A 23765-nucleotide genomic window follows, 5' to 3' on the forward strand; every position below is an offset into this window, starting at 1 on the left:
CTTTCATGTTCCCTGCAGTATTTGGACGTGGTTTTGAATAAGCCTCAAAAAGTACTGTTTCTGAAGCAAGTGGAAACATTGAAACGGTAGGGAGAAAAATGAACCTCTGCAGAACTGAGCCATTCGAATCTTAAACTAATCCTGTCTCCTTGTCATTAAAATTCACATTATGAACCTGGAGGAATGGCTCTTCAGGACAATGGATTGGTTGAAATGTCACTTGAGCAAGGTACCTAATATCAAGGGAAAGGCCATTACTAATATATCAGAGAAATATTTTTTAATTTCATCCCTTATCTCAAAACCTCATGTGAGCACTTTTTCTCTAAGCAATCACTATCAGAAGAGAAAAATAATGTTGTAACTTCCTGCCCAGTTTTTCCCAAAGTATTATAAAATAATGCAGATTTAAGCACTCAAAACTGATTATATTTCTACTCCCTCCAACAATGCATTACCATCTTGATAGTATTTTATTACACTTCTTTTTAAGAAAGAGGGGTGTCATTGTTTTTTGTATAGTCCTTTTACCCAACAAATATCTTCAGAGCTGCCCAAGTAGCTGGTGCTTCATCATTAAAGGTAATGATCTAATCAGTCTAGTCCCAAGGACATAAGTTTTATATCTCAGGATAGTCTATAATGGGTTTTCAGGGATAAATGGAACAAGAAATTAAGAACTCCTCATATATTTAATACACATGTCAAATAATGATTTATACACTTCACATCAGTGGTTTTGTCTGAAAAATGAAATATCTTTTCTAGTACACAATAGGAATTGCTCTTCCATGTTGTCACCAAATTATGTTGTATCCTTTTGATAGAACTTTTCTAAAAGCTTGTTTTATTATATTTGTTATTAATGTTGAGACAGTTTTTACAAGCTTCTCAGCAAATGTCTTATGCTTGACTTTAAGGATATTCTGGATGATGTGTCTACAATTTTTGACTCATTTATCTTGCATGACAAATTTGAAACTGGAATGTTATTATTTAACACTTGCTCAGGAAATAAATTGTCTTAATAAATTCACTTACCAGAGAAATCAATGTTTTTAAAATAATGTGAACACTGATTGATGACATATAAATATTTGACAGACAATATGATCCGTTGATCCATAGTGAGTGGGTTGCAGAACAAAGACAATTTTATATAGTCATCATAATCTTGTTTGTTTCAGCTATTATGAAACATCAGTCACACAAAATCTGCACAGCACATACTAGTTTTTTCTACTATCTACATTGTGGTATTGTTATGAATAGTTGTATTCACTGCTATTTTTATCATTTTTCAATAAGTGAATTTAGTGAATCAGAGATGTAACAGTGTCATCTATGAAATGCAAACTTACCAAGCATTCAAATTATAGGAAAGATCATTAGTGAGAGTGATGATGAACACCCTGCCAACTTCATGTTGGCTGACCTTAAACTGACCAACCCAATGATCTACAACCAACCAATCACCTATATAAGATATTTAATTTTTAAATTTTATTTTTAAAAAAAGGTTTTTTTTTTTTTTGTTTTTTTTTCTGGTACTAGGGATTGAACACAGTGCCTCACACAGGCTAGACAAACATTCTACCACTCAGCTACATCCCTATCCCTTATAAAAACATTGTGAAACTTAATGGAATTTTCATGAAAATAGTCTTCCATTTAAATCTTTAAAAATATGTAACTTAATTACCCAAGATTTGTAAAATATATATGAATTATGTGGGAACCTACTTTTTGTGCGTTTTTCCCCCTCTCTGAAACTGCCAAACTATTAAATGTAGACTGCCAAAGACAACAATTCTTTTAGCAGCACTGATCTAATCAAGAGGGTAGGATTGTACTATCTAAGATAAACATATAAAGATGACAATAGTAGAAAAGCATCAACAAAAGATTACAAAGAAGCATTTCATAATAAAATAAACTCTTTAATAAACAGTAAACATTATTTTGTAAAAATTAAACAAAATGAGAATTGTATAGGAAACCAGAAGAAACAAACAATATACCGAATGCCTCCTGTTAAAAATACGTGGCACATATAAAGTACTCAATAAATGTTTACCAACAAGAATGTTAATAGTAAGAATGCTTAAAGCATGAATGCATTCTTCCCTACTCCTACTCTTTTCTTTTCTTGGTATGAGGATTGAACCCAGAGGCATTATACCAATGAGCTTCCCAGCTCTTTTTATCTTCTATTTTAAGACTCCGTCTCAATTGCACAGGTATTGAATTTGTGATCCTTCTTCCTCAGTCTCCTACATAGCTGGGATTATGGGTAGGCACCACCACACCCAGCCATTGATGCGTTCTTTAAAATCAACTTTCTCTATCCTAAACTCTTGCTCTAGTATAAGCTGCTCATAAAAGGCCTCTTGTATAATTTCTTCTAATTCCTAGGAGCTTAATGATGTCCAGTGATTTAATATTTACTCTACTGACAGTTCCAGCATTAAAATCCTTGGTATGTTTATATTCTGTTGTTTATTCTTGTTTCTGTACTCTGGGTTCTATCATAAATCTGACTATTCCATTTAGTGCACTAAGTGTTGCAAAACCTTCTGTTTTAATAAGCAAATGTTTTATTAAACTTCTTGAAATAACTTTAAATGATTTTATGAGCAGCACCATCCAAGGGCCATGCTTCCTACAGAAAAAGTAGGAAAAATCTGCCAATGTCAATCTTAAATATTTGCCAACTTCTATGTTAGTCTCTTAAAAGGAATTAACTATATTGGGTCATTTTCTTAATATCTTTATTTTCCTCAAGTTATAGCAACAGAGTTACATCTGGACAGACCCAGTATAAATTGAAAATATCTGAAGTCAGAAATTCATTTAATACACCTAATCGACTGAAAACAGCTTGACTTAGCCTACTCTGAATCATCCTCAGATGATTAGAACACTTACAATAGCTCCCAATAGGGCAAAATCATCTAACACCAGCCTATTTTATAATAAAGTGTTAAATATTGAATGCTGTGTGGAAAGTGAAAAACAGAATGAGTTATTCTGTGTAAGCCTGGGAAAAGATCAAAATTCAAAATCTGAAGTATAGTATCAGTTGAATGTGTATTGCTTTCACACAATCAAGTTGAAAGCTTAAGTCAAACCATCATAAGTTGGGGACCATCTGTACTGGCAGACTTTAATTTGGCTTTCTGTCAAATCATTTTGCACTTTTCTTGACTAAAACATGGAAATATTGCCAACACATGGAAATAAGGCATAAAAGTTTTAACAAAACTAGTTTCAAACAGCTTTGAAATTTCTAGTGATGAGAAAATTTTTAAATATTTAAATGTCATACCTTTTCATTTTCTATATATGATATAGAATATCTTTTATTTCATTTTGTTTTTTCCTTCCTACGGTCAAAATATACATATTACCCACATATATACATAAAATGTATTCATGTATATTTAAGGAACACAAAGGTTTTTAATGAGCATTACTGATGAGGAAGCCAGATAATAATTAATTTCTTCAACAATAGCCTACATATTCCTTTAAAGTAACATTCAATTTCCGAGGTGGTATACAATCACAAACCATGTCACTTTAAAATCATACCAGACCTCAGAAGTCATTTAACTTACATGGATCATTTTTACATATGATGAAATCGAGGATGAGTTTAAATCAGAATGAAAACAAAGTACAAGAAAGAACATTAGCTTTGCAGTTTAAAAATACGATGAATTAAAAAAAAAAAGCCAAGATGTACGATTCTCACAATAAAACTGTGTGAAGTTCAGTATGCTGCTTAACATCAGTTTTTTCATCTTTTACAACAGCATATTAAGACCTTGATAATTCTATCACAGTGTTGGTCACGTTAGAGCTCACATGTCATCATTCAGGAAGATAATTCTGTCTTTATTCATTAAAGAAATATTCATTGAGCACCTAATACATACATATGCTAGGCACTGTCTTTGACAGGGAAAAGTCTAGAAATATACAGGGCTATGAATAGAAAGCAGCACTGTTTTTTTCAGTGTTGGGGATTAAACTCAGGACTTCATGCAAGGTAAACAAGGACTCTATCACTCACTGAACTACATTTCCAGCCACTTATTTCCTTAATCTGTCTTTTAATATCTTTTGAATACCTACTTTCCATGCAAGTAATGAAAATATAACCATTACAGTCCCTGATCTCGTTTTAAAATCTAACAGAAAAGATAATTTTGTAAATTGGCAAATAATATCTAAAGTGTTAACAATAAACTAAACAAGATGCTCTGATAAACAGTAACTGAGGATTTACTTAAGAAAAAACATTTAAACAAAAAGTCCTTAAAGATGAAAATGAAGCAATCATGTAAAAAGTTTGGGAAACAATATTCTAGGTAGACATTATACTCAGAACTCCTACAGAGAAAACATGCCTGACTTATTGAAGAAACAGTATTAGATAAACAATCTAGGTCAAAGGCATTGTTGTTTTGGAAAGAAGACAACAAACCAGCAAAGGACTATCTTCATACTGAAGATAATGAGTAAAAAGGGTCCATCAAAACCTTATATATAATTTGAACTCTGGGTATAAATCTAGGCTGTAACATTATCTATGACAGTTTAGAAGTCACTCCAGTCTTGTTTTCCAATAAAAGATGGATAATAGTATCCACCGCCTACAGCTGTCTGCAGGATTGAATGAGTTAAGACACTCAATATACATAGACAAGTAACTGACATATAACTGGCATATAAAAAAAAAAATCACTTCAAATTTAGCTATTACTCATCCTATGCAAGACACTTAGGAAGAGAAGCTTGAAAATAACAATCACCAGTTCTTAATATCTACAACTTATGAAGACAAAAGTAACCTATATGTAACTATCTGAGAACAACTAAGCATAATACCAAATTTGCACAGTAAATGATGAGAGATGGAAAAGATTAATGTAAATTTATAGGCTAAATGCTTCAATGATAAGGATTTCCTCAGTAGTTATCTTTTCGAAAACACTGATTCAGAAAAGTAACACAGTTGGCAGTGGGTGATCTTTCTTTCACTTCTTAAGTATAATAATTCAAATGTAACTAATTTCATACTTGAGATTTAGAGTATCTATACAGTGCAGATGAAAATTACTAACCAACATTTCACTGAATGACTCATTAAAAATAGTAATGAGGAGATTTAGCAGTACTAAGAACAGAAAAATTCTAGTCCAATAATTTCATGACTAACACAAATGGTTCTAGAGTAAATATCACGTATAATTTAACATTTTTCTGAAAGAATGTTGGGAAGGCTCATGCCAGAAAAAAATAAAGCTAAATGCATTTAGCACATTCTGCTACAGTATGAAAACTTTTTCCTTCCAACTCTTAAGTGATTTGTCAAAATACACTGTATTCTGTGTTGACAATCTACATGTATTAGGGCAGGCAGGGTGGCACACGGTAATCTCAGTTACTGGGAAGACTGGGGCAGGAGGTTGGCATATTTGAAGCCAGTTTGGGTGATAAATATTGAGACCTGTCTCAAAATGAAAAGGGCTCGGGATGTATCTCAGTGGTAGAGGGCTCCTGGATTCAATCCCCAGAATTGGGAAGCGGAGAGAAGGTCTACATGGCTATTTGTAGCCATAGAGCTATTTGTATTTTCAGTTTTCTTCTTTCTGATCAAATAAAAGAAACTATCTGAAGCCTACAAAGGGACTAATGAACCTCTCACCATAAAAACCACCCAAACTCAGAGGTTGAGATTTGAATTCAACATAAATTTGAGCAAATGGCCTATTTAAGTATTATTTTGTCTTACATTGATTTAGTGACTTAGAAATAGATATTTAATGAATATATATCAAATAAACTTGAAAGACCTCAGATTCAGAAAGTCCTATTTCCTAGCATTGCAACTACACTGTCTGTATCATTGTAGTTAAATGAGGAAGGTGAGAGATATATAGTAAGATCATATATGTAAACTATGCATCAGCAATGTTCATATTTTAGAAATACTTCATGAGAATTATCAATATGCATTGATCCTCAGCACCATATACAAACATCATCTTAGGATAGTTTTGATAAAGATCTTGAAAGTATTACATTTTTCACACTTTATCACTTTTTCCAAGGCATGTTCAATATTTGACACTAAATTATCTTGTCAAAATAAAGTAAATCTGAATATTTTTATGCTCCACTCAACAGCATTTTGACAGGTTTTATCTTCATAGCTAACATCTTTGGAAAAGCAAAAACCATGTGAGACTACTGTACATTAACAGATTTCCTAAAGATTATCCTTTCATCTTGAATATACTCTTAAGTCCATAAGCTAGGACTTAAGACAATGCCAAAAATTTTTACTTCTGAACATGTTAAAGCAGTAATCTGAAGAAATATAACAGCGAGAATTTTTTTAACATGGAGAATAATGTCTATACTCAATGTACTTTAGAAAAGCCCATAAACTTACTGAAATATTCAAAAAATTTAATACTATGTGCTAACATATTTCTTCTGGGAAGAAACAATATATCTTTCATTTTATTTTTCATAGGACTTATTACTACCCCCTAAAACCAACTTAAGAACCAAGGGCATAGTTGAGTGGTAGAGTGTGTGTTAAGCAAGTACAAGGTCCTCAATTCAATCCTCAGCACCAAAGAACAGTGAAGAAAGTCATCTAAATATGTGAAAACAGAGATCCTGTTCAATCTTTTTTTTTTTTTTTTTGAGAGAGAGAATTTTTTTTAATATTTATTTTTTTTTCAGTTTTCAGTGGACACGACATCTTTGTTTGTATGTGTTGCTGAGGATCAAACCCAGGGCCGCACGCATGCCAGGCGAGCGTGTTACCGCTTGAGCCACATCCCCAGCCCCCCTGTTCAATCTTACCACCTATTAAGCTAAAAAAAATTTTTGTGAAAAATGGTTTCTGAAAAAAAAAATTAATTTTTTTTTCTTTATACCAGTTCTTTACATTCTTTTCTGGTGCTTTTATAACTTCTCAATGGGACTAGGTAATTAGCTTTCATTCAGAAAAAAAATGTCACCATTTGATAACACTGGAGTATTTTCCTGACCTGCCAGTGTTTGCTAGTTGCAAGTAGATGGCTTTTTCCTATAGCTTGGTATTTTAGCAAGACATATGAAATATGTATTTGGCATTTTAGGTGCTTGTATGACATCCTAATATAACCACTGCTTACAATTTAGTTTTAAAAGATTTTAAAACATTATCAATGCCGCAGTCTGGCTGGGCACAAAATCACGAGCCACTCAAGCAGGAACAAACTTTATTTCCAAAACTCCCTCGAAAATGCCAAGCATGCGGCCTTCTCCTGGGACACTACACCAACAGGAAATCCCTCCTCCGGAATTCCGTCCTACTGCACTTCCCCAACCAATGGGAACTCTCTGGGAGTTTCCCAGAGCTCCAAAGTAGCAGGCTGAGGTGGACCACTGGGGTCTAATCTCCAATTGAATGCACATCTTAACATAATCATTATCATCTCAATGGCTTGCTGGGGTCACCTTTCATCCAAAAATGCCATGCCTCATTCCTACTTGGCTATGGTCTCAGCAATTATCTAGTAAACTATTTTTAATTCTAACAAAAAAAGGTATTTAGCCATATATGCCCTATTATTAGGCTATGGTACAAACCAGCCTGAAGAAAATAAAAGTTCAAATAATCCTCAACTTTGACTACCCAATTATCAGGCATTATGTGTAGTGTTGCATTCTATACTATCTGACTGCAGACTTTCCAAATGCTATTTGGATATAACAAACCAACACAGACTTAAAACTAGTACCTCTGCCATCCCCAAACATAAACAGACTAATGTGGTGGCAGTAAAAGAAGATTTCAAAGGACATTTTTAGCCATTATTGAGGACTAAATCAAGCTCCATATTTCATGAACAGATTTTAATTCCTCCCAACATTTTCTTCCCAGTACTGCTTCTTCAATTCCCTTGTATCTTCTGTAGCATTAGTGCTCTTAAACATATCCCAATCACCCTGAGCTTTCAAGGTCAGTAGTTCTCCTCTCAAATCTATTAGTTAGGGGCCCAGAAGTTTCTGTGTATCCACATATAAAATTCAAACAGATTATATGACCAAAAAAAAACAACACTGACAAGAACAAAACGTAAATTATTTTTCCCCTAGTATGTAAGCTTTTTTTGGCTCACACATTTAACTATTCGATTCAACATGAGGCTCTACTATGTTCTCAGATGTGGGGATTCACCTCCTGGAAAAAAAAAAAAAAAACCCGTCCCAATCCACTTAAGTCTAGATTTCAATTAAAAATGTGAAGAAACTGCAGCGTTCCTTGGGCTTTCTACAAATTCAAATATGCGATCCTGAAGACAGCTAAAGGAAATCCCTGCCCACCTGAGCATCTATAGTAATATTTCTGCACTACCTGACATCAATAGCAAAAGAGATGAAGTGTTTTGAATTTTACCATTTATTTAGAATATTTATATTTTATAATGGTACTTTAAACCTAGGAAATAAGATAAAACTCTAAACCCAAGCAGTTATAGGATAGGTAAAGATGGACTTATGACCTGATTGTCTAGCTTATAAAAGTATGAGATAATTACTTTTCAGATGGCTGTTTTCGTTATTACTAATTATATTATACCAGTAGTGTAACTAGCAGCAAATTTGTTTTATTTTAGCTCAATGTCTAAAATTTTATCTAAGAGCAAGACAAATGTAAAGTAAATCTAAACAATACACTATTCTTACACAGACAAAAGGGATTTCCCTCTTTTATTCTTATTTTTATGACATATCAATTTGTATTCCTCATAAGAAGCATATCATTAAAAAAAAGTGTTTTCCTCCTGCATCCAATATTCATCTGTCTCCCCTAGATAATCATGAGCAGAGTTAAATGTAAAAACTTAACACATATAAAACATCATTATATTATCCCATTAAATTTTTTCCTAAATGTACTTTTATAAATCACAATTCCTAACTAAACCCAGTATCAGCAAATAGTTGTTGGGTGATGAGAAACTTAAACTTTAAAGCAACTACATAGTTGCTTTAAATCTGGCAACTCAAACTTATAAGTCAAATCTTATAACACAAATTAGAGGTGAAAAACTAAGTTTAAATTATACTGGGGATATATTATGCATTTGCATATATGCATGCCCATGTTCTAAGTTTGTTTTTTTGGGGGGGCGGAGGGGGTCACCTCTATCAAGATCAATCAGGAGGAAACAGTAATTCATTTTTTTAAGTTGGATCTAGGCACACCTTAAAAATTTCAACAGTTACTTTCTTTTATATGGTGCTACAATAAATGCTCTATAAAACTGTTGGCTGAAGCCTTAATAAGAATAAAGTCTGTTTTGAGAATAGCATTTATCATTCCCCAAAAAAGTTCAGAAAACAGTGCATATTAAAAGAGACTTTTAGCTTGGATCAGAGCAGCCAACTTTGAGAAATGGTTCTATACTTATATTTTTCTCCCTCTGCTAAATTTTTGGTCTTTTGAATGTTATTTGAGTTTTCTAAAAGGACAATACTGAGTTGACATCAACCATCTCTAAAATATCTAAGATTTTTTAAAACAATACTGTACTGAGATGCATTTGGAAAATATTCAATATCCAGATCTTGATCAAAGTAAATGAAAAACTTAAAGAGGATAGCCTAGAACACTACTAATCCTTTGCTGTATGGAAAATATAGATACCAATAACTACTAAGTGAAAATTAAGATATTACCTGGTTTCTAAGGCACACAGTTATATACAACATCTAAAGTGGGATTTATTTGATAAACTGCAGTAAGCTCTCCAGAACATTTGATGAAACTCAGGTAGAAATAGGCCAAGTATTCACATAATGTGTCAGTCTGTAGTCCAGAAAGCATTTGAACTAAAATATGTCAATCCTTACATCTGAAATCACTTAGAAATTACTGATGCAGTATTTGAAAAGTTTCCATGTGGAAGACTTTTTAAGCTGATATAACAGTGCTCAATGCTCTAGAGGGTTAGGTAAACTCAATTCTCTTTTTTTCTAACAATGCCTCATTTCCACTACATAAAGCTTGGTCTCCAGTCCCACTATCCACTGTTTGCCTTACAGTAAGTTTTAGTTCGTTGTCACCACACGAAGTGATTACATTATAAAAGGCCTCTAGGTCACTCTGTTCAAATTTAACAGTTGGTTTCAATGTTGTTCCAGGAGCAAGGGAACTTTCTCCAACAATTCTCAGATTGATAAATTTGATTTTCCAAGTATTTTCCACAAAAGGGCAGCGGATAAGTCCAAAAATTTGTTCAAAAATGCCCATACAAGTGTTCCCTCGATGAACAGTGCCCGCAACACCAACCATAACTAACCCATGTGCAGAAGAAGCACATTTTAGTCCACGGGAATCTAGGTTGGGACTGAGAAAAAGAAATTCTTCTTTTACTAGTGACAATAAACGAAGGCTTACAATTTCTGCTCCATAGTAGTCTATCACATTTTGTTCTGAAGTATTGTAATAAAACCTAAGTTTGACATCATGCCAGAAGTGTTGTGGTCCCCATTCACCTTGAGGTGAGCCCAGAAAAGGATTCTGAGAATTAAGAAGTTCAAAGAACCAACGGCAGAATTCTTCTCCTAAGCGACGAAAATCAACTTTTTCAGCATTTTTTCCTTCTTTTGCCTGCTGATTGAAAAAAAATAAAAATAAGATTTACTTCTTATAACAACTTTTCTATTTAGTTAATGTATTGATTACAAGAAAGGGAAATGAGCTACATGTGAACTGACTGAACTCATTATGCATAAAAAGTAATTTTCCAAAAAGGAGAAAAAATTTTCAGAAATTTCCAGCTTAACCAGCTGAAAACTCAGTAAAGTTTAATGAAGGCTAGCTGGCCTCACTGGCATGCCCCTGTGGTTCCAGCCACTGGGGAGCTTGAGGTAAGAGGATCTCTTGAGCCCAAGAGTTGTTTGAGCCCAGTCTGGGCAACATCCTGTAGCCTGTTTTTTGTTTTTTTTTTCCCCTCCCATGGAAAGATATATTAAAAAAAAAAAAAAAAAAAGATATGACAGCGGAATGCATTACAATTCTTATTACACATATAGAGCACAATTTTTTTTTCATATCTCTGGTTGTATACATAGTATATTAATGATGGTGGAATAAGTATACACACGTATGAATGATAAGGGAACACCATGTTCAATGCCCATGAATTTGACGTTTTAGATGAAATGGACAAATCCCTTGAAAAATGTCATAAACTAACAGGGCCCTTCAACATCAGCATGAACAGTCAATAATAATGACTTATACAAGCATTTTTTTTTTCTTCCAGTTTTGGCAGTGCTTTTACAGGTGTAGATTTGTCAAAGCCTTCAAGCTGTATGCTGCAAATAGATGCACTTTGTCATATATAAATCACATTCAATAAAGGTGTTAATAAGCATTTTTATGTTTTTAAACAGATACTCTAAGCTGATTGAAATAAGTCATTTTTTTCCTATGACTAGAGCTAATTTTATTATTTTTTTTTACAAAGGAAATATTACTCCAAAATTATACTTGACATACCTGCTAGTCTCGATCTCATGATGTCGTTCTCCTATGTATTCCACACATCAAAGTACCTCATTGAGATGGTAAAAAAGCCTATGCTTATTGAATGTCTGCTATCTAATATGCTAGATACAAAGCCTGGCACTTAAGTATTATTTCCTCCCATCTTCACAATATGCCTTAACACAGATATTACTATAATTTTTTTTTGTGTGTGCATGCTGGGAATTTAACACAGGTCTTCATACTTGCTAATTTTACACTATAAACACACCCAGAACTAACCCCATCCAGCCCTATTATAACCATTTTATAGATGAAGAAAACAAGGCTCAGAAAGATCAAGTTATTTGCCTAAGCTCATGACCTATTACATGCCAGACCTTAATATTAAGTTCCATGTGCATGATTTCAAAATTCATTCTCTTGTTAGTATGTTAAGTAAAAAAAGTCTTTAGAAGATTCCTAATGTGAAGGCAAAGGAATCACCTACAATTCACTGAATAAGTATTTAAATACTCTCTATAAAATGCTCAGTGGATACACAAGAAATAGGAATAGCCAATGTCAGATGAAGAAAATCACCACAGGACTTTTTCTAGTCAAAAACTTTAAATTTCTTTCATTTTGCATTGATATCAAAGAAACTCTTAAAAATGAAAAAGAATTTGCCAACCCCAGTGATATATACCTGTAATCTCAGCAATATGGGAGGCTGAGGCAGGAGGATCACAAATTCAAAGCCAGCTTAGTAACTTAGTGAAGCCCTAAGAAACTCAGTGAGACCCTGCTTCAAAATAAAAAATAAAAAGGGCTGGAAATGTAGCTCAGTGGTAAAGAAAACCTAGTTTCAATTCCCAGTAGCAAAAAAAAAAAAAAAAAGAAAAAAAGGATTTATAATGGGTTTTTTTTAAAAAAAAAATATTAGAGAACTAGAGTCCAAATTCAAATTAAATAAAACTTACAGTTTATACTCTGAAAGTCTATTAGTCTTCATTGATAATAAATGAAGAAAACATTTTTTTTCTCTAATAAGTCAATAGACTATTATACATGGGATTATCTACATAGTTTTAAACGGAAAAAAAAAGGTTCAGAATGTAACCACAATATCTGATTTACCTGCTGAAAGAGTCCGAGGTCCTCTGTCTTTGTAACTGGCTCCTGTGTTTCCTTCAGTTTCAGTTGCAATTGCTTTTCCCAGTAATCTTTTGTATGCTGAATTAGATTGTGTTTTTCAGTAGTTGGAGGTATTACCACCCCCTGTGTTGCCAAGTACTTAAATATGACTTCTCGGTGGACTTTTTTACGTTTAAGAAGCTCTTCTACACTTTGACTATACACTAATATTGCACGAATAGCATCTAGAAGAAATTGCAATGATTAACAGAAAATCATGAGGTACTTGTAAATGTGACTAATGTCAGCAGAAATTCTATCAAAAAACATTTAAGCTCTTGTCATGTTATTTGCTTTTGCATGAGATAGCTATTATTTTTAAAAAATAGGAAGTGGATTGTCGTTTTTGTTTTTTTAAATTCATTTATGCTTTAAACTTCCCTTATCCCTCAAAAAATATCATTGCTTACTATTGTTTCCCAAAAGTAACAGTAAAATATTCAGATTATTTTAAAAATTCATCTTTTAAGAAAAAAATTGAGCCAGAAAATTTTTTTCAATAAAGCCAAGAGATATAAATTTATATCAACCTCTAAAAATCAGTAAAATTACAGTATTTTAGGTGTCAAATAATTTTAGTTCAATTTCCTTATTCCACAAACAAAACTGAAAACAGGAGGTATCAATAACCATATTTCTAAGATATGGCAGATCCAGGACTTCTTTTTTAATTAAAAAAAAAAACTGCATATAAAGCAAACCAAAGAATATTTGTGATGTGTTAGGTATACAGAAAGGCAATATACTATACTCCCAAATACATACCTTATAAAGGTCTTGAGACAGGAAATTACAAGTATTTTTAAGGCCCTACCTCACTCCTCCCTGATGCTACTACTCTCTCTTCTCATCCATCTCAAAGTAGCTACTATCTTAGATATTTTCATTTCCTGCTGTTTTCTATATAATTGTATAGAATATGTATTCCTAAACAATATATTTACAATATTTTTAAATGTTATAAATTCAATCCATTAATAGATGTAGTTTTCTATAATCATCTTTTCACTTAATGCTTTTTAAAATTAATCTGTGGACACATGTAGCCCTACTTAATTCATTTTCACTGCTTTATTATAGCTAATTATGATTATACTACAAGGTTTCTATTCTTGTTTAGAGACTTTACTGTGCCTGTCCTATACAAACACTGCAACTTTGAACATTCTCATACATATCTCCCACTACAGACAGGGGTTAAGTAATCTCTGGGAGCTTGCTAGAAATGCAGAATTTAGAGCATACCCCAAAACTACTGAATCAAAAACCTACATTTTAATAAAATCCTTAAGGAATGGTACATTTAAAAATTTGAGAAGCCGAGGTTTAGAGGATGTCTCTCATCTTTCATTTTAAGAGATAATGTCAAAATCCTTTTCCAAAGTCATATTCTAATTTACATTCCTCCATTACTTGTCAAAGAGTTGCTGCACCTGGCACCAACACTTGTGATTTGTATTGCTAATGTTTTGTCAACCTGGTACACAGAAAAGACACACTGTGTTTTCGACTTTTATTACTTTGTTTTTTACAGAGGTTGAATGTTTTTCTTTCCTGGAATGTCTTCAAATCATGCAAACAATTTTGAACAGGGACGTTTTTATTTTTTTTTACTTATTTGCTTTACTACCAATTATATCTAGCAATTTTAATCTATTACAATTTTGAAGTTAAAACTCACCATGATTGTTAAGAAGGCAATTAACAGGCAAATATAAACGATGAAGAAGTATGTTAGTCTAAAACTATTTTCAGTCTAAATTCTTAGGTGTATTCCTTTAACGTTAAACCTAGAAATATCTACCAAAATGTGTACTACCTGGCTCTGAGAGTAATTCTTAGTACACAAAATATTCTCGGGAAAATTTTGGCTCCTGAGAGACAGGCATTCAAACCATTTTCCTTTTCATTACAGTGACTTGTTTTACGTAAAAGAAGAATCCAAAGCGTCTGTAATACCGGCCCCACTCCTGGAGAGCTTGAAGAAAAAAAGCCTGAGAAATAGCAGCTGCCTCCTCAGGAAATTGAAACTGAGAATAGAAAACAGTCTGGCTCCCCGGAAACGTGAAAAATGATTACTGCCATGCTCCAAATCCTCGAACCAACCAGCATTTGCTCACAACATCAAGGATGAAAACCTGCAAGCTGTTCCATTGCCAGCGCCACCACGTACCTCCAGGACCAGGCGGCCGGGGTCTGTGTGTGGTTCCAGAGCCGCTGAGAAGCGGCCGTGACCCGGATCCGCAGAATTCCGCCCAAGCAAGACTAGAGGACCAATACCAGGCGGGCTAGGCTTCCAATCCCTTCCACTCCCACGCTCCCACAAGCTTGGAGTCTGGGTGAGGTCTGGGCCGCCCTCGGGAAGAAGGGTCTGTCCTTACCTTGGCGGTCCTCAGGGTACACTAGGCGGTTGGTGACGGTGTCGCATAGGGCCATGATCTCGTCGTTGTCCAGTAAGCCGAGCAGGTGACGACAGCCCTCCATCTCTAAACGGCTAAGACCCGACATCTCGACCCCCGGGAAGGGGGGAGAGGACGACGCCAATACTGTTGTCTCTACCGCCCACCGGGCCCGCGCCTTAGCAACAGAAACCGGAAGTGCCTTGCCCGTCGTTCGCCGCCGAAGGGTCTCAGGTATTCCAGGCCCCTGGGCGGAAGTGAACGCTAAAGAGGTCAATTAGGAAACGCTGTGCTCCCGACTAGTGGTTCCGGGCTGTCTGGGAGCAAAGTTCCACCTATCCCGTTTAAGAGAAGCTCAGCGTTTCCACGGAGAACATCGACCTTCCATAAGAGAGCTGGGTGCAAAAAGAATCCCTGAATGCGTCGGGAGTCCTTCCTCTGAAAGAGCGCCTAGGAGGGCTACGCAGGTGCAAGTGCGTGGAAAGCCGGAGGCTGCCAGGCGCAGGGTGAGCTCCCGTGATGCCGTGGGGCGGTCCAATGGAGGCGGCTCCTCCCCGCCCACGGGCCCGGCCCCCGGGAGCGCTTGAATGTCTTCTGTGGCCACTTCAGAGCTGGGTGAGCCGATAGTTTAATATTCTTAAGTTACATAAATTAAAATAATCGTTAACATTATACTTTGAAAAGTTGAAAAAAAATGACAGTCACCTGTCGAATCCCACGTCTGACCACTTCCCAGCTGACTCCCCTTTCCAGCTGGCTGGGATCTAATACTGCCTTCATTCCACTAGTCGCCAGCTCCATCCTAGGCAGTTTAAGGTTAGGAGTTCTGGAAGGCTGGTGGCCAGGTTTTACTTCGCCATTTACTTAATTGATTGTGAGCTAGCTCCTTAAACTTTTTGACCCCCCCCAGTTTCCTGTCTCTAAATGAATCTAGTAGAGATACAGTGTCTGGCTCCTAATAGAAGCTTAGTATATGTATATTAGCTGTTAGTAGTAATAGTATGACAACTCACATATACCGAGAGAAAAAACAGCCATGCTCTGCTAGATTCAGGAATCACACTTAAACACATTCCTTGCTTCTGCCTTCTGGGTTTTATCTATACTTTAGATGAGTTAACGTTTAGCGTCTTCTCATTTAGTAGATGAAATGTGCAGCTTCTAAATGCCAATATGTGAGGATCCAGGTGAGCAAATGTTAGCACTTTTAAACAATAGCTAAATGTCATAAAATACACCGTGTGGTCTTTAAAACAAGGCACGGTTAAATTACCAATGGATGTTATTTGGTGTACCATTTACCCATTATACACCAATTCGGTTTTTTATTAAGCATTGATGAATTTCTATTTTATTACTTAAGATTGTGAAAAATCAATATCTCTCTCTCTCTCTCTCTCTCTCTCTCTCTCTCTCTCTCTCTCTCTCTCTCTCTCTCAGCTTTCAGGAGTTTTTCTAGCAAAGAGCTGTAGCCAGGCATCCTGTCACAGGTCTGTAATCCCAGCAACCTAGGAGCTGAGGCAGGAGAATCACAATTTTGAGGCCAGCCTGGGCACCTTAGAGAGTCCCTGAATTCAATTCCCAGTAAATAAGGGGGAAAAGAGAGATAAAATTAAGCGCTTATTTCTACTGGTGTGGGACCTCATGGAAGTCATGCCTGATTGTCTTTTTATTCATTCATTACTTCATTTAAAAATAATATTTATTATGCAGCCAAATGTCAATTTGCCAGGTATTGTTCTTTCTACTGAGGATAAACACAAGGCCTTTGGGGCTTGCATTCCAGTGGGAGGAAACAGAATATAGACATGTAAGAAACTGTATACTCTGCTGGTAGATGTTATGAAGAAAAATAAATCAAGAAGTTGTAAGGAAAGGCTTCTCAAAGTGACATTGAAAGAAATGTCAGAAGGAAGAGAGAACATTCCTAGGAATAATCTAGGAAAAAGAAATAGTACAGATTTTGTAGATAAAGGGATGTTCTTGGCACAAAGGAAGGAGGTATACGAGGCTGGAGTAGCTCAATCCTTAAGGAAGACAGTGATTTTATATTTATTTTGATTTTTATCAATGGTTTGTAAATCTCTCCCCAGAGTAGGCCATAGAAACTAGAATTTTTCTTCCCCAACATGGATCATAAAACCTCTAATCTTCTGCCTCTCTGTCTTAGAACTGGTCATAAAGAAATTCTTTGACCTACCCTTGTCTGAAAGTTGTTGGTAAGACCTTCCTCATTCAAAAGGGGTCTTGTCCCATACCCTGGAGGAAGGAGTGCTGCACAGAGTGGCCAAGAAGAATGCTTAGCAGACAAACCAACCCCACTCCATCTGTTAGCATTAGATCACACCTCTTTTGTTGAGTTATGCTTCAGTCATGTTTGTGCAGTGAAGTCTCCAAAAAACAAGTTTCCATAAATAGTACACATTCCATAGAGCTTGTGACTAGCTGAACAAATGAAACTTCCTGGAGGTTGGCACATCTGGAGAGGACATGGAAGCTCTGAGCCTCTTCTCCCAAAGTTAGACCTTTACAGTTCATCTGTATCCTTTGTATATCCTTTGTAATATCCTTTGTAATCAACTAGTAAATTTAAGTGTTTTCCTGAGTTCTGCAAACTACTAGAGCAAATTAATCAAACATAGGAAGAGGTTATGAGAACCTGATTTATAGCTAATCAGTCTGAAGCAAAGATAAAACTGGGGCTTCAGACTGGTTTCTAAAGTGGATCAGGGAGCAAATAATCTTGGAACTGAGCTTCAACCTGTGGGACCTGATTCTATCTCTAGGTATAAGGTATTAGCATTGAATAGAGGACACCCAGCTGGTGTCCTCTACAACCAATCAATTAATTTTGCCACTACAAAATTAATTGATTGGTTGTCACAGGGGTCTGGGGAAGGATCTACTGTTGAAAGTAATCTGTATTGTGAATATATTAGGAGAAATAGTTTGAATTAGACTTTATTTTTCCTGAATGTAGCACTATTGACATATCTTGGGAAGGATAATTTTTTTGTCATAGGAATTGACTAGTGCATTGCAGGATGCTTTTGAGCATCCCTACCTTCTATCAACAAGGTGTTAGTAACCACCTCCTTTTAGTTGAGATAATCAAAAATACCTCTATTGTTGCCATATGTTAAAATCACCCTCAGTTGAGAACCTCTGATATAAAATAACCTGTCAAAGTGTTATCTGAGATAAAGAAAACGTTCTGTGTATGTACTGCCAAATAATAGTAGTCATCAGCTACTGATAGCTGTTGAGATCTTATAATGTGGCTAGTACAACTGAAGAACAGAACTTAAAGTCTTATTTGAATTTCAGTTAAATCATAATAGCCACATGTGGCTAGTGGCTATTGTATTGGATGATACTTATACTGTATTGTTTGTTGACACCAGTAGAAGATGAGTTCTGTGAAGCAAGGATGTTTGTTTTGTTCCAAAGACCGACACATAGTAGGTATGCAATGAATATTTGTTAAATAAATGAGTGAGTTGTAAAGTCACTTGAGGGTTTTAAGCTGAGGCATGGAGTAATCTGACTTATTTCAAAGAGGATCACACTTTGGTGGTGAGAAGAATAGAATGAAGGAAGGCAAGAGTGGAAGAGCCAAGCCCAGTGGCCCATACTATTCCAGCTATTCAGGAAGCTGAGGCAGGAAGACCATAAATTCAAGTTACACCTGGACAACTTAGTGAATTATAAAACAAAAAGGTCTAGGGATGTAGCTCAGTTATAGAACAACTGGGTTCAATCTCCAATACCACAATTTAAAAAAAGTAGAGGATAAGAGTCCTCCAATTAGGATACTACCATAGTAGTCCAGGTGAGAGAAGATGGTGGCTTGAGTGGAGGATGTCATAGGAATGACTACAAGATTTTAATTGGTTTGTACCACAAGCACAAACCATTTACTGAGAGAAGGAACACTGGACAAAGTATATTTTAATAGGAATACAGAATAATCAAGGTCAGGCTTGTGGAGCAATGGTGATACCTAAGAAAGATTGAATTAGTAAAGGTGGTGCAGGAGGAGGCTGAAGAATTACCTGCGAGGGAGAGCAGTAGTGAAAAATGCATAGAACAAAATGGCATGATGAGGACAGTTGCCGTTGTCAACATGACTGGAGCCAAAATTGGGACAGTAACCATAACAAGAGAAATTTAGCAAAATCATGACAAAAATCAGCACCATGCCCCTAACAGACTTAATTCTTATAACCTTGCAATTCTTTATGAACTTTTATAGATAAGGAAGTCTGATTTCAGTGGAATATCCTTAATTCCTTAGGTTTATACTATCATAAAACTATGGTGCTAGAATTTTAGTACAACAAATCTTATTGCCTGTTTGACTGTTTTCAGTAAACATTACACTGAATTCTTTCTTGAACAAAAATAAAAAATATTCTCCAAGTTTGAGCAGTTTGAGTTATTAGGTCTTACTAGTTAAATATCTATTCACCCAACTGTAGTTATTTAAGTACCAACTAATGGGAAAATTTGAATGTCTTAGAAACAGTTCCTGAGAAGGATCTTATTAATATAAGAGGAAACAGATTACTTTCTGGTGAAATAAAATTAACTATATTACTCTAGATCTGTGGTTTTCAAACCTTAGCTTACACAAGAATTACTTGGAAGACTTACTTGTTAAATGTCAGATTGGTTCTCAACCTGACCAATATTTAGCATTTCTAACAATTTCCCCAGTGATGCTGATTCTGCTGTTCCAGGGTCCACACTTTTATGAATCACTGCTAGTAGAAGATAATGAAATATCAGTCAGACAATGAAATATCTGTATCAGACTTTATTCTGACTCTGAAATTACTGATCCTCAGGCCATGCTAGCCCTTTCTATTTGCATATATTAGATTCACCCATATTCTATATTTGTAGGGAAACTTACATGGCAGAATGGAAATATGGTTTTAGGACACTTATGATTTTCATTCCCACCTCTCCATTTATTAACTGTGTAATTTTAGTTGGTCTTTGAGTCTTGGTGTCTGAAAAGCAGTGTTTATGTTTATGCTTGAGTTAACAAGCATAAATTATAGAGGTACTACTACATAGAAAGTAGCTGATACACAGTAATTTAGTAGAATAAAAGAATTTCTTCCCAATTTAGAGGACCTATCAAAAAAGAATGAACCTCTTATTTTTTAAATTTTTATTCCATATAATATTGGATTGACTCCACTTAAAATTGATATATAGCCCCAACTTCTGTTGCTGTTATCCACTGAGTATTGAAATCAATAAAAATCTGATATTATGCTAGGTGCTTTGGTATTGATATGATTTGATTGTGTCCCCCAAATGCTCATACCAACACCAAAGCATCTAGCATAATATAAGATTTATATTGATTTCAAAATCAGTGGATAACAGCAATGGGGGGGGGAGTTCCATCCTTGGTTTAATGATACCAAGGTAGTTGAACTCTTATGAAATGATCAGTACCCCATGAGGGGGTACCACTTTTTTTTTGGAAGGAATCAATGTAATTCTCAAAGGAGTTGGTTGGCTCCTGAGATACATTTATTATAAGAGTGAGCCTGGACCCCCTCCCCTCTCTTTTGTTTCCTTGCTGGCACATATGCCTCCTTTACACACTGGTTCCATTTCTGCCTCTCCACATGTTGTGATATATCCAGGTGTGGCACCATGCTGTTTAGTGCTTCCAACCACTAGAATTGTGAACCAAATGAACCTCTTTTAGACTTTATCCAGTGTCAGATATTCTATTAAAACAACACAAAATAGACTAAGACACAGTGAAAAGCAATTTAATTGAGTTATCGTTAAAGCATACTTAGTAACTAGAATTCTTCAATTCTAGAAACTTGGAAGTTTCTGGAAACTTCAAGAAAGTTATATAAATTCCAATAATTTGCCCAAATATCTTAGTACATTCATTATTCAAAAATAGTTCACATTTAATCTAAGATTATATTAATGTAATTATGTCACATTTTATTTTATATGACACAATTTTTCTCCACATTTCTTATGGGTACATTACAGTTTTATATACTGGTGGCTTGTTGTTACTTAATGTGAATTTGTACATTCACACAATACATAATATAATAATATAATTTGCCCAATATCACCAGCACTTTCCCCCTTCCTTACCACCTCCCACCTCTTGGTTCCTTCCCTCTTTTGATATCCCTTTGATTTTCTTGTGAATTGCATCCATTTTTCCATTTTTCTTTTCCTTTTTCCCTTCTAGCTTTCTCATGAGAGAAAACATACAGCCCTTAACCTTCTGAGTTTGACTTATTTCACTTAACATAATAGTCCCTAGTTCCGGCCATTTGCCTGGAAATGACATAATTTCATTTTTATTTATGGCTGAATAAAACTCCATTGTGTATATATACCAGATTTTCTTTATCCATTCATCTGTTGATGGACACTTAGGTTGACTGTGCTACAATAAACATGGGTATGCATGTATCACTGTAGTATGATGATTTTAATTCTTCAGCATAAATACCAAGGAGTGGTATAGCTAAATCATATGGTGGTTCCATACCTAATGTTTTGAAGAACCTCCATATTAAATACCAAGGAGTGGCATAGCTGAGTCATATGGTGGTTCCATGCCTAGTGTTTTGAAGAACCTCCATACTGATTTCCATAATGGTTATTTTCATTTACAATCCCATCAACAATGAAAAAGTGTTCCTTTTTCTCCACATCCTCTCTAGCATTTATTATTATTTGTATTCTTGATGACCGCTATTCTGACTGGTGTGAGATGAAATCTCAGTGTAGTTTTGATTTGCACTTCCCTAAAGTTGTTGAACATATTTATGGGGAAGCAGCCATAACCTTGCCAGGGGTTCCTTTATTTTCCAGAGAAAATAAGTCAGAAATAATTGAAGTTTTCAAGTAGAGCACCTGATAGATCCAGCCTACACAGGAGCTGGAGCTGGACAAATAAAAAATGGCTCCTGTAGTTTTTCTAACAGAGTACATCAAAGGCAGAGATAAGGTTTCAGGGTTGGAGTTGGAGTCTTGCTTCTTGATGTCTTGCAGTCAACAGGTTGATTGGCATCTTGGCAAGTCACATCCATCTCTGAGAGGCTATGTGGCTGCAGTAGGTCACCCCCATCTTCGTTGCTGTGTGGGACCTGGGAAAGAGCTTGGATAGGGCTCATAATATGTCTGAGTGGTCTTGGCCAGAGGAAATTTCCACTGGAAGTTCCCAGATGCCAGATTCTCCTATTCAGTAAGCTGTGATGCCAAGATAGTTCTCTCTTCACATTCCTAATTATTTCCTTTGCTGTACAGAAGCATTTTAATTTGATGCCATCCCATGTATTAACACATGACACTATTTCCTGAGCTTTAGGGGTCCAATTATTGAGAAGATGTTGCCTGTGCCTCTATGTTGGAATGTTGACCCTACATTTTCTTCTAGGAGTTTCATAATTTCTGGCTTAATTCCTAGGTCTCTGATCCATTTTGACTTGATTTTGGTGCAAGGTGAAAGATAAGGGTGTAGTTTCATTCTTCTACATGTGCATAACCATTTTTTCCTGGCCCAGTTTTTTTAAAGGCTGTCTTTTTACCAATGTATGTTTTTGACATCTTTGTCACGGATCAGATGACTATTGATGTGTGGGTTTGTCTCTCTCTATATATATTCTATTCTGTAATTTTGGTCTATATGTGTGTTGTTATGTCAGTAGCATGCAGTTTTTGTTTTTATAGCTCTGTAGTATAAATTGAAGTCAGGTATTGTGACTGTAGCTTTTTTCTTTTTTTTCTTTCTTCTTTTTTTTTTTTTTTTGGCTTAGAATTGCTTTGGGTATTCTGGGCCTTTTAAATTCATCCAAATGAATTTTAGGATTTTTTTTCTAGTTCTGTGAAGAATGTCATTGATATTTTGATGGGGATTGCATTAAATCTGTATATTGCTTTTTGTAGTAAGTCCGTTTTAACAATATTAATTCTGCCTATTTACAAACATGGGAGTCTTTCCTTGTTCTCAGGTTTTCTTCAATTTCTTTCTTCCTTCAGTGTTCTATAGTTTTCATTGTAGAGGTCTTTCACTTTCTTGGCTAGATTTTATTTATTTATTTATTTATTGGCTATTGTGAATGCAATTGTTTTTCTGATTTTTTTGCATAAATAGATTTATGTGATGAATTACATTTATTGGTTTGTATATATTAAACCATTCTTGTGTCTTTGGAATAAAACCAACTTGATCCTTTTTACAGTCTTCTTAATATTGAACATGACTTGCTAGTATTTTACAAAGTACTTTTGCATCTAAAGTTCATCAGGGATATTTGTCTATAATTGTTTTCTTGTATTGATGCGTCCTTATCTGGTTTTGGTATGAGTGTGATATTGGCTTTATAGAATGAATTTCGAGCCTGTAGGATGTGACTTTTACAAACAATTTACAGTTGGGTCTCATTTTTTAATCCATTCTGCCAGCCTATGGCTTCTAATTAGAGTTGAGACCACTTACATTACTACAGAGAGATGTTTATTAATTCCTGGCATTTTTATTTATTTATAATGAGTTAGATTCTTATTTTTTTAGCTACTCTTCAAATGGAAGTTGTTCATCTGTGAAC

General features: G+C 35.1%; 1 protein-coding gene and 1 long non-coding RNA gene across 3 annotated transcripts in view; one reads left to right on the forward strand and one right to left on the reverse strand.

The window, feature by feature from the left end:
• Positions 1-1919: 1919 nt before the first annotated feature.
• C3H3orf38 (chromosome 3 C3orf38 homolog) lies at positions 1920-15264 on the reverse strand. 2 transcript variants are annotated; one of them, XM_040286935.2, is made up of 3 exons: positions 15130-15264; positions 12692-12933; positions 1920-10690 (listed from the first exon to the last, which is right to left on the reverse strand). In XM_040286935.2, the coding sequence occupies exons 1-3, from the start codon at positions 15254-15256 to the stop codon at positions 10028-10030; spliced, it is 1032 nt and encodes a 343-aa protein (XP_040142869.1). In that variant the 5' UTR covers positions 15257-15264; the 3' UTR covers positions 1920-10027. The 2 variants fall into 2 exon arrangements, with proteins under 2 accessions (XP_040142869.1, XP_005334223.2); XM_005334166.5 differs by having other exon boundaries at positions 1920-10693.
• A 361-nt stretch (positions 15265-15625) lies between these two features.
• The window catches only part of LOC144376453 (uncharacterized), a 52646-nt gene continuing 44506 nt past the window's right edge, over positions 15626-23765 (forward strand). The window contains exon 1 of the long non-coding RNA XR_013436956.1: positions 15626-15762. This is a non-coding gene — a long non-coding RNA (uncharacterized LOC144376453). The remainder of the gene's footprint in view (positions 15763-23765) is intronic.

This window comes from Ictidomys tridecemlineatus, chromosome 3 (genome assembly GCF_052094955.1).
Source record: "Ictidomys tridecemlineatus isolate mIctTri1 chromosome 3, mIctTri1.hap1, whole genome shotgun sequence".
NCBI lineage: Eukaryota > Metazoa > Chordata > Mammalia > Rodentia > Sciuridae > Ictidomys > Ictidomys tridecemlineatus.

Bases quoted from the DNA above. Each gene is read 5' to 3' on its own strand.
- C3H3orf38 (XM_005334166.5), bottom strand. From the start codon at position 15,256: ATGTCGGGTCTTAGCCGTTTAGAGATGGAGGGCTGTCGTCACCTGCTC. The intron at 12,934-15,129 runs GTAAGGACAGAC...AATTTCTTCTAG, and splicing joins GTACCCTGAGGACCGCCAAG to ATGCTATTCGTGCAATATTA. The intron at 10,694-12,691 runs GTAAATCAGATA...TTTTTCAATCAG, and splicing joins ACCTCGGACTCTTTCAGCAG to CAGGCAAAAGAAGGAAAAAA.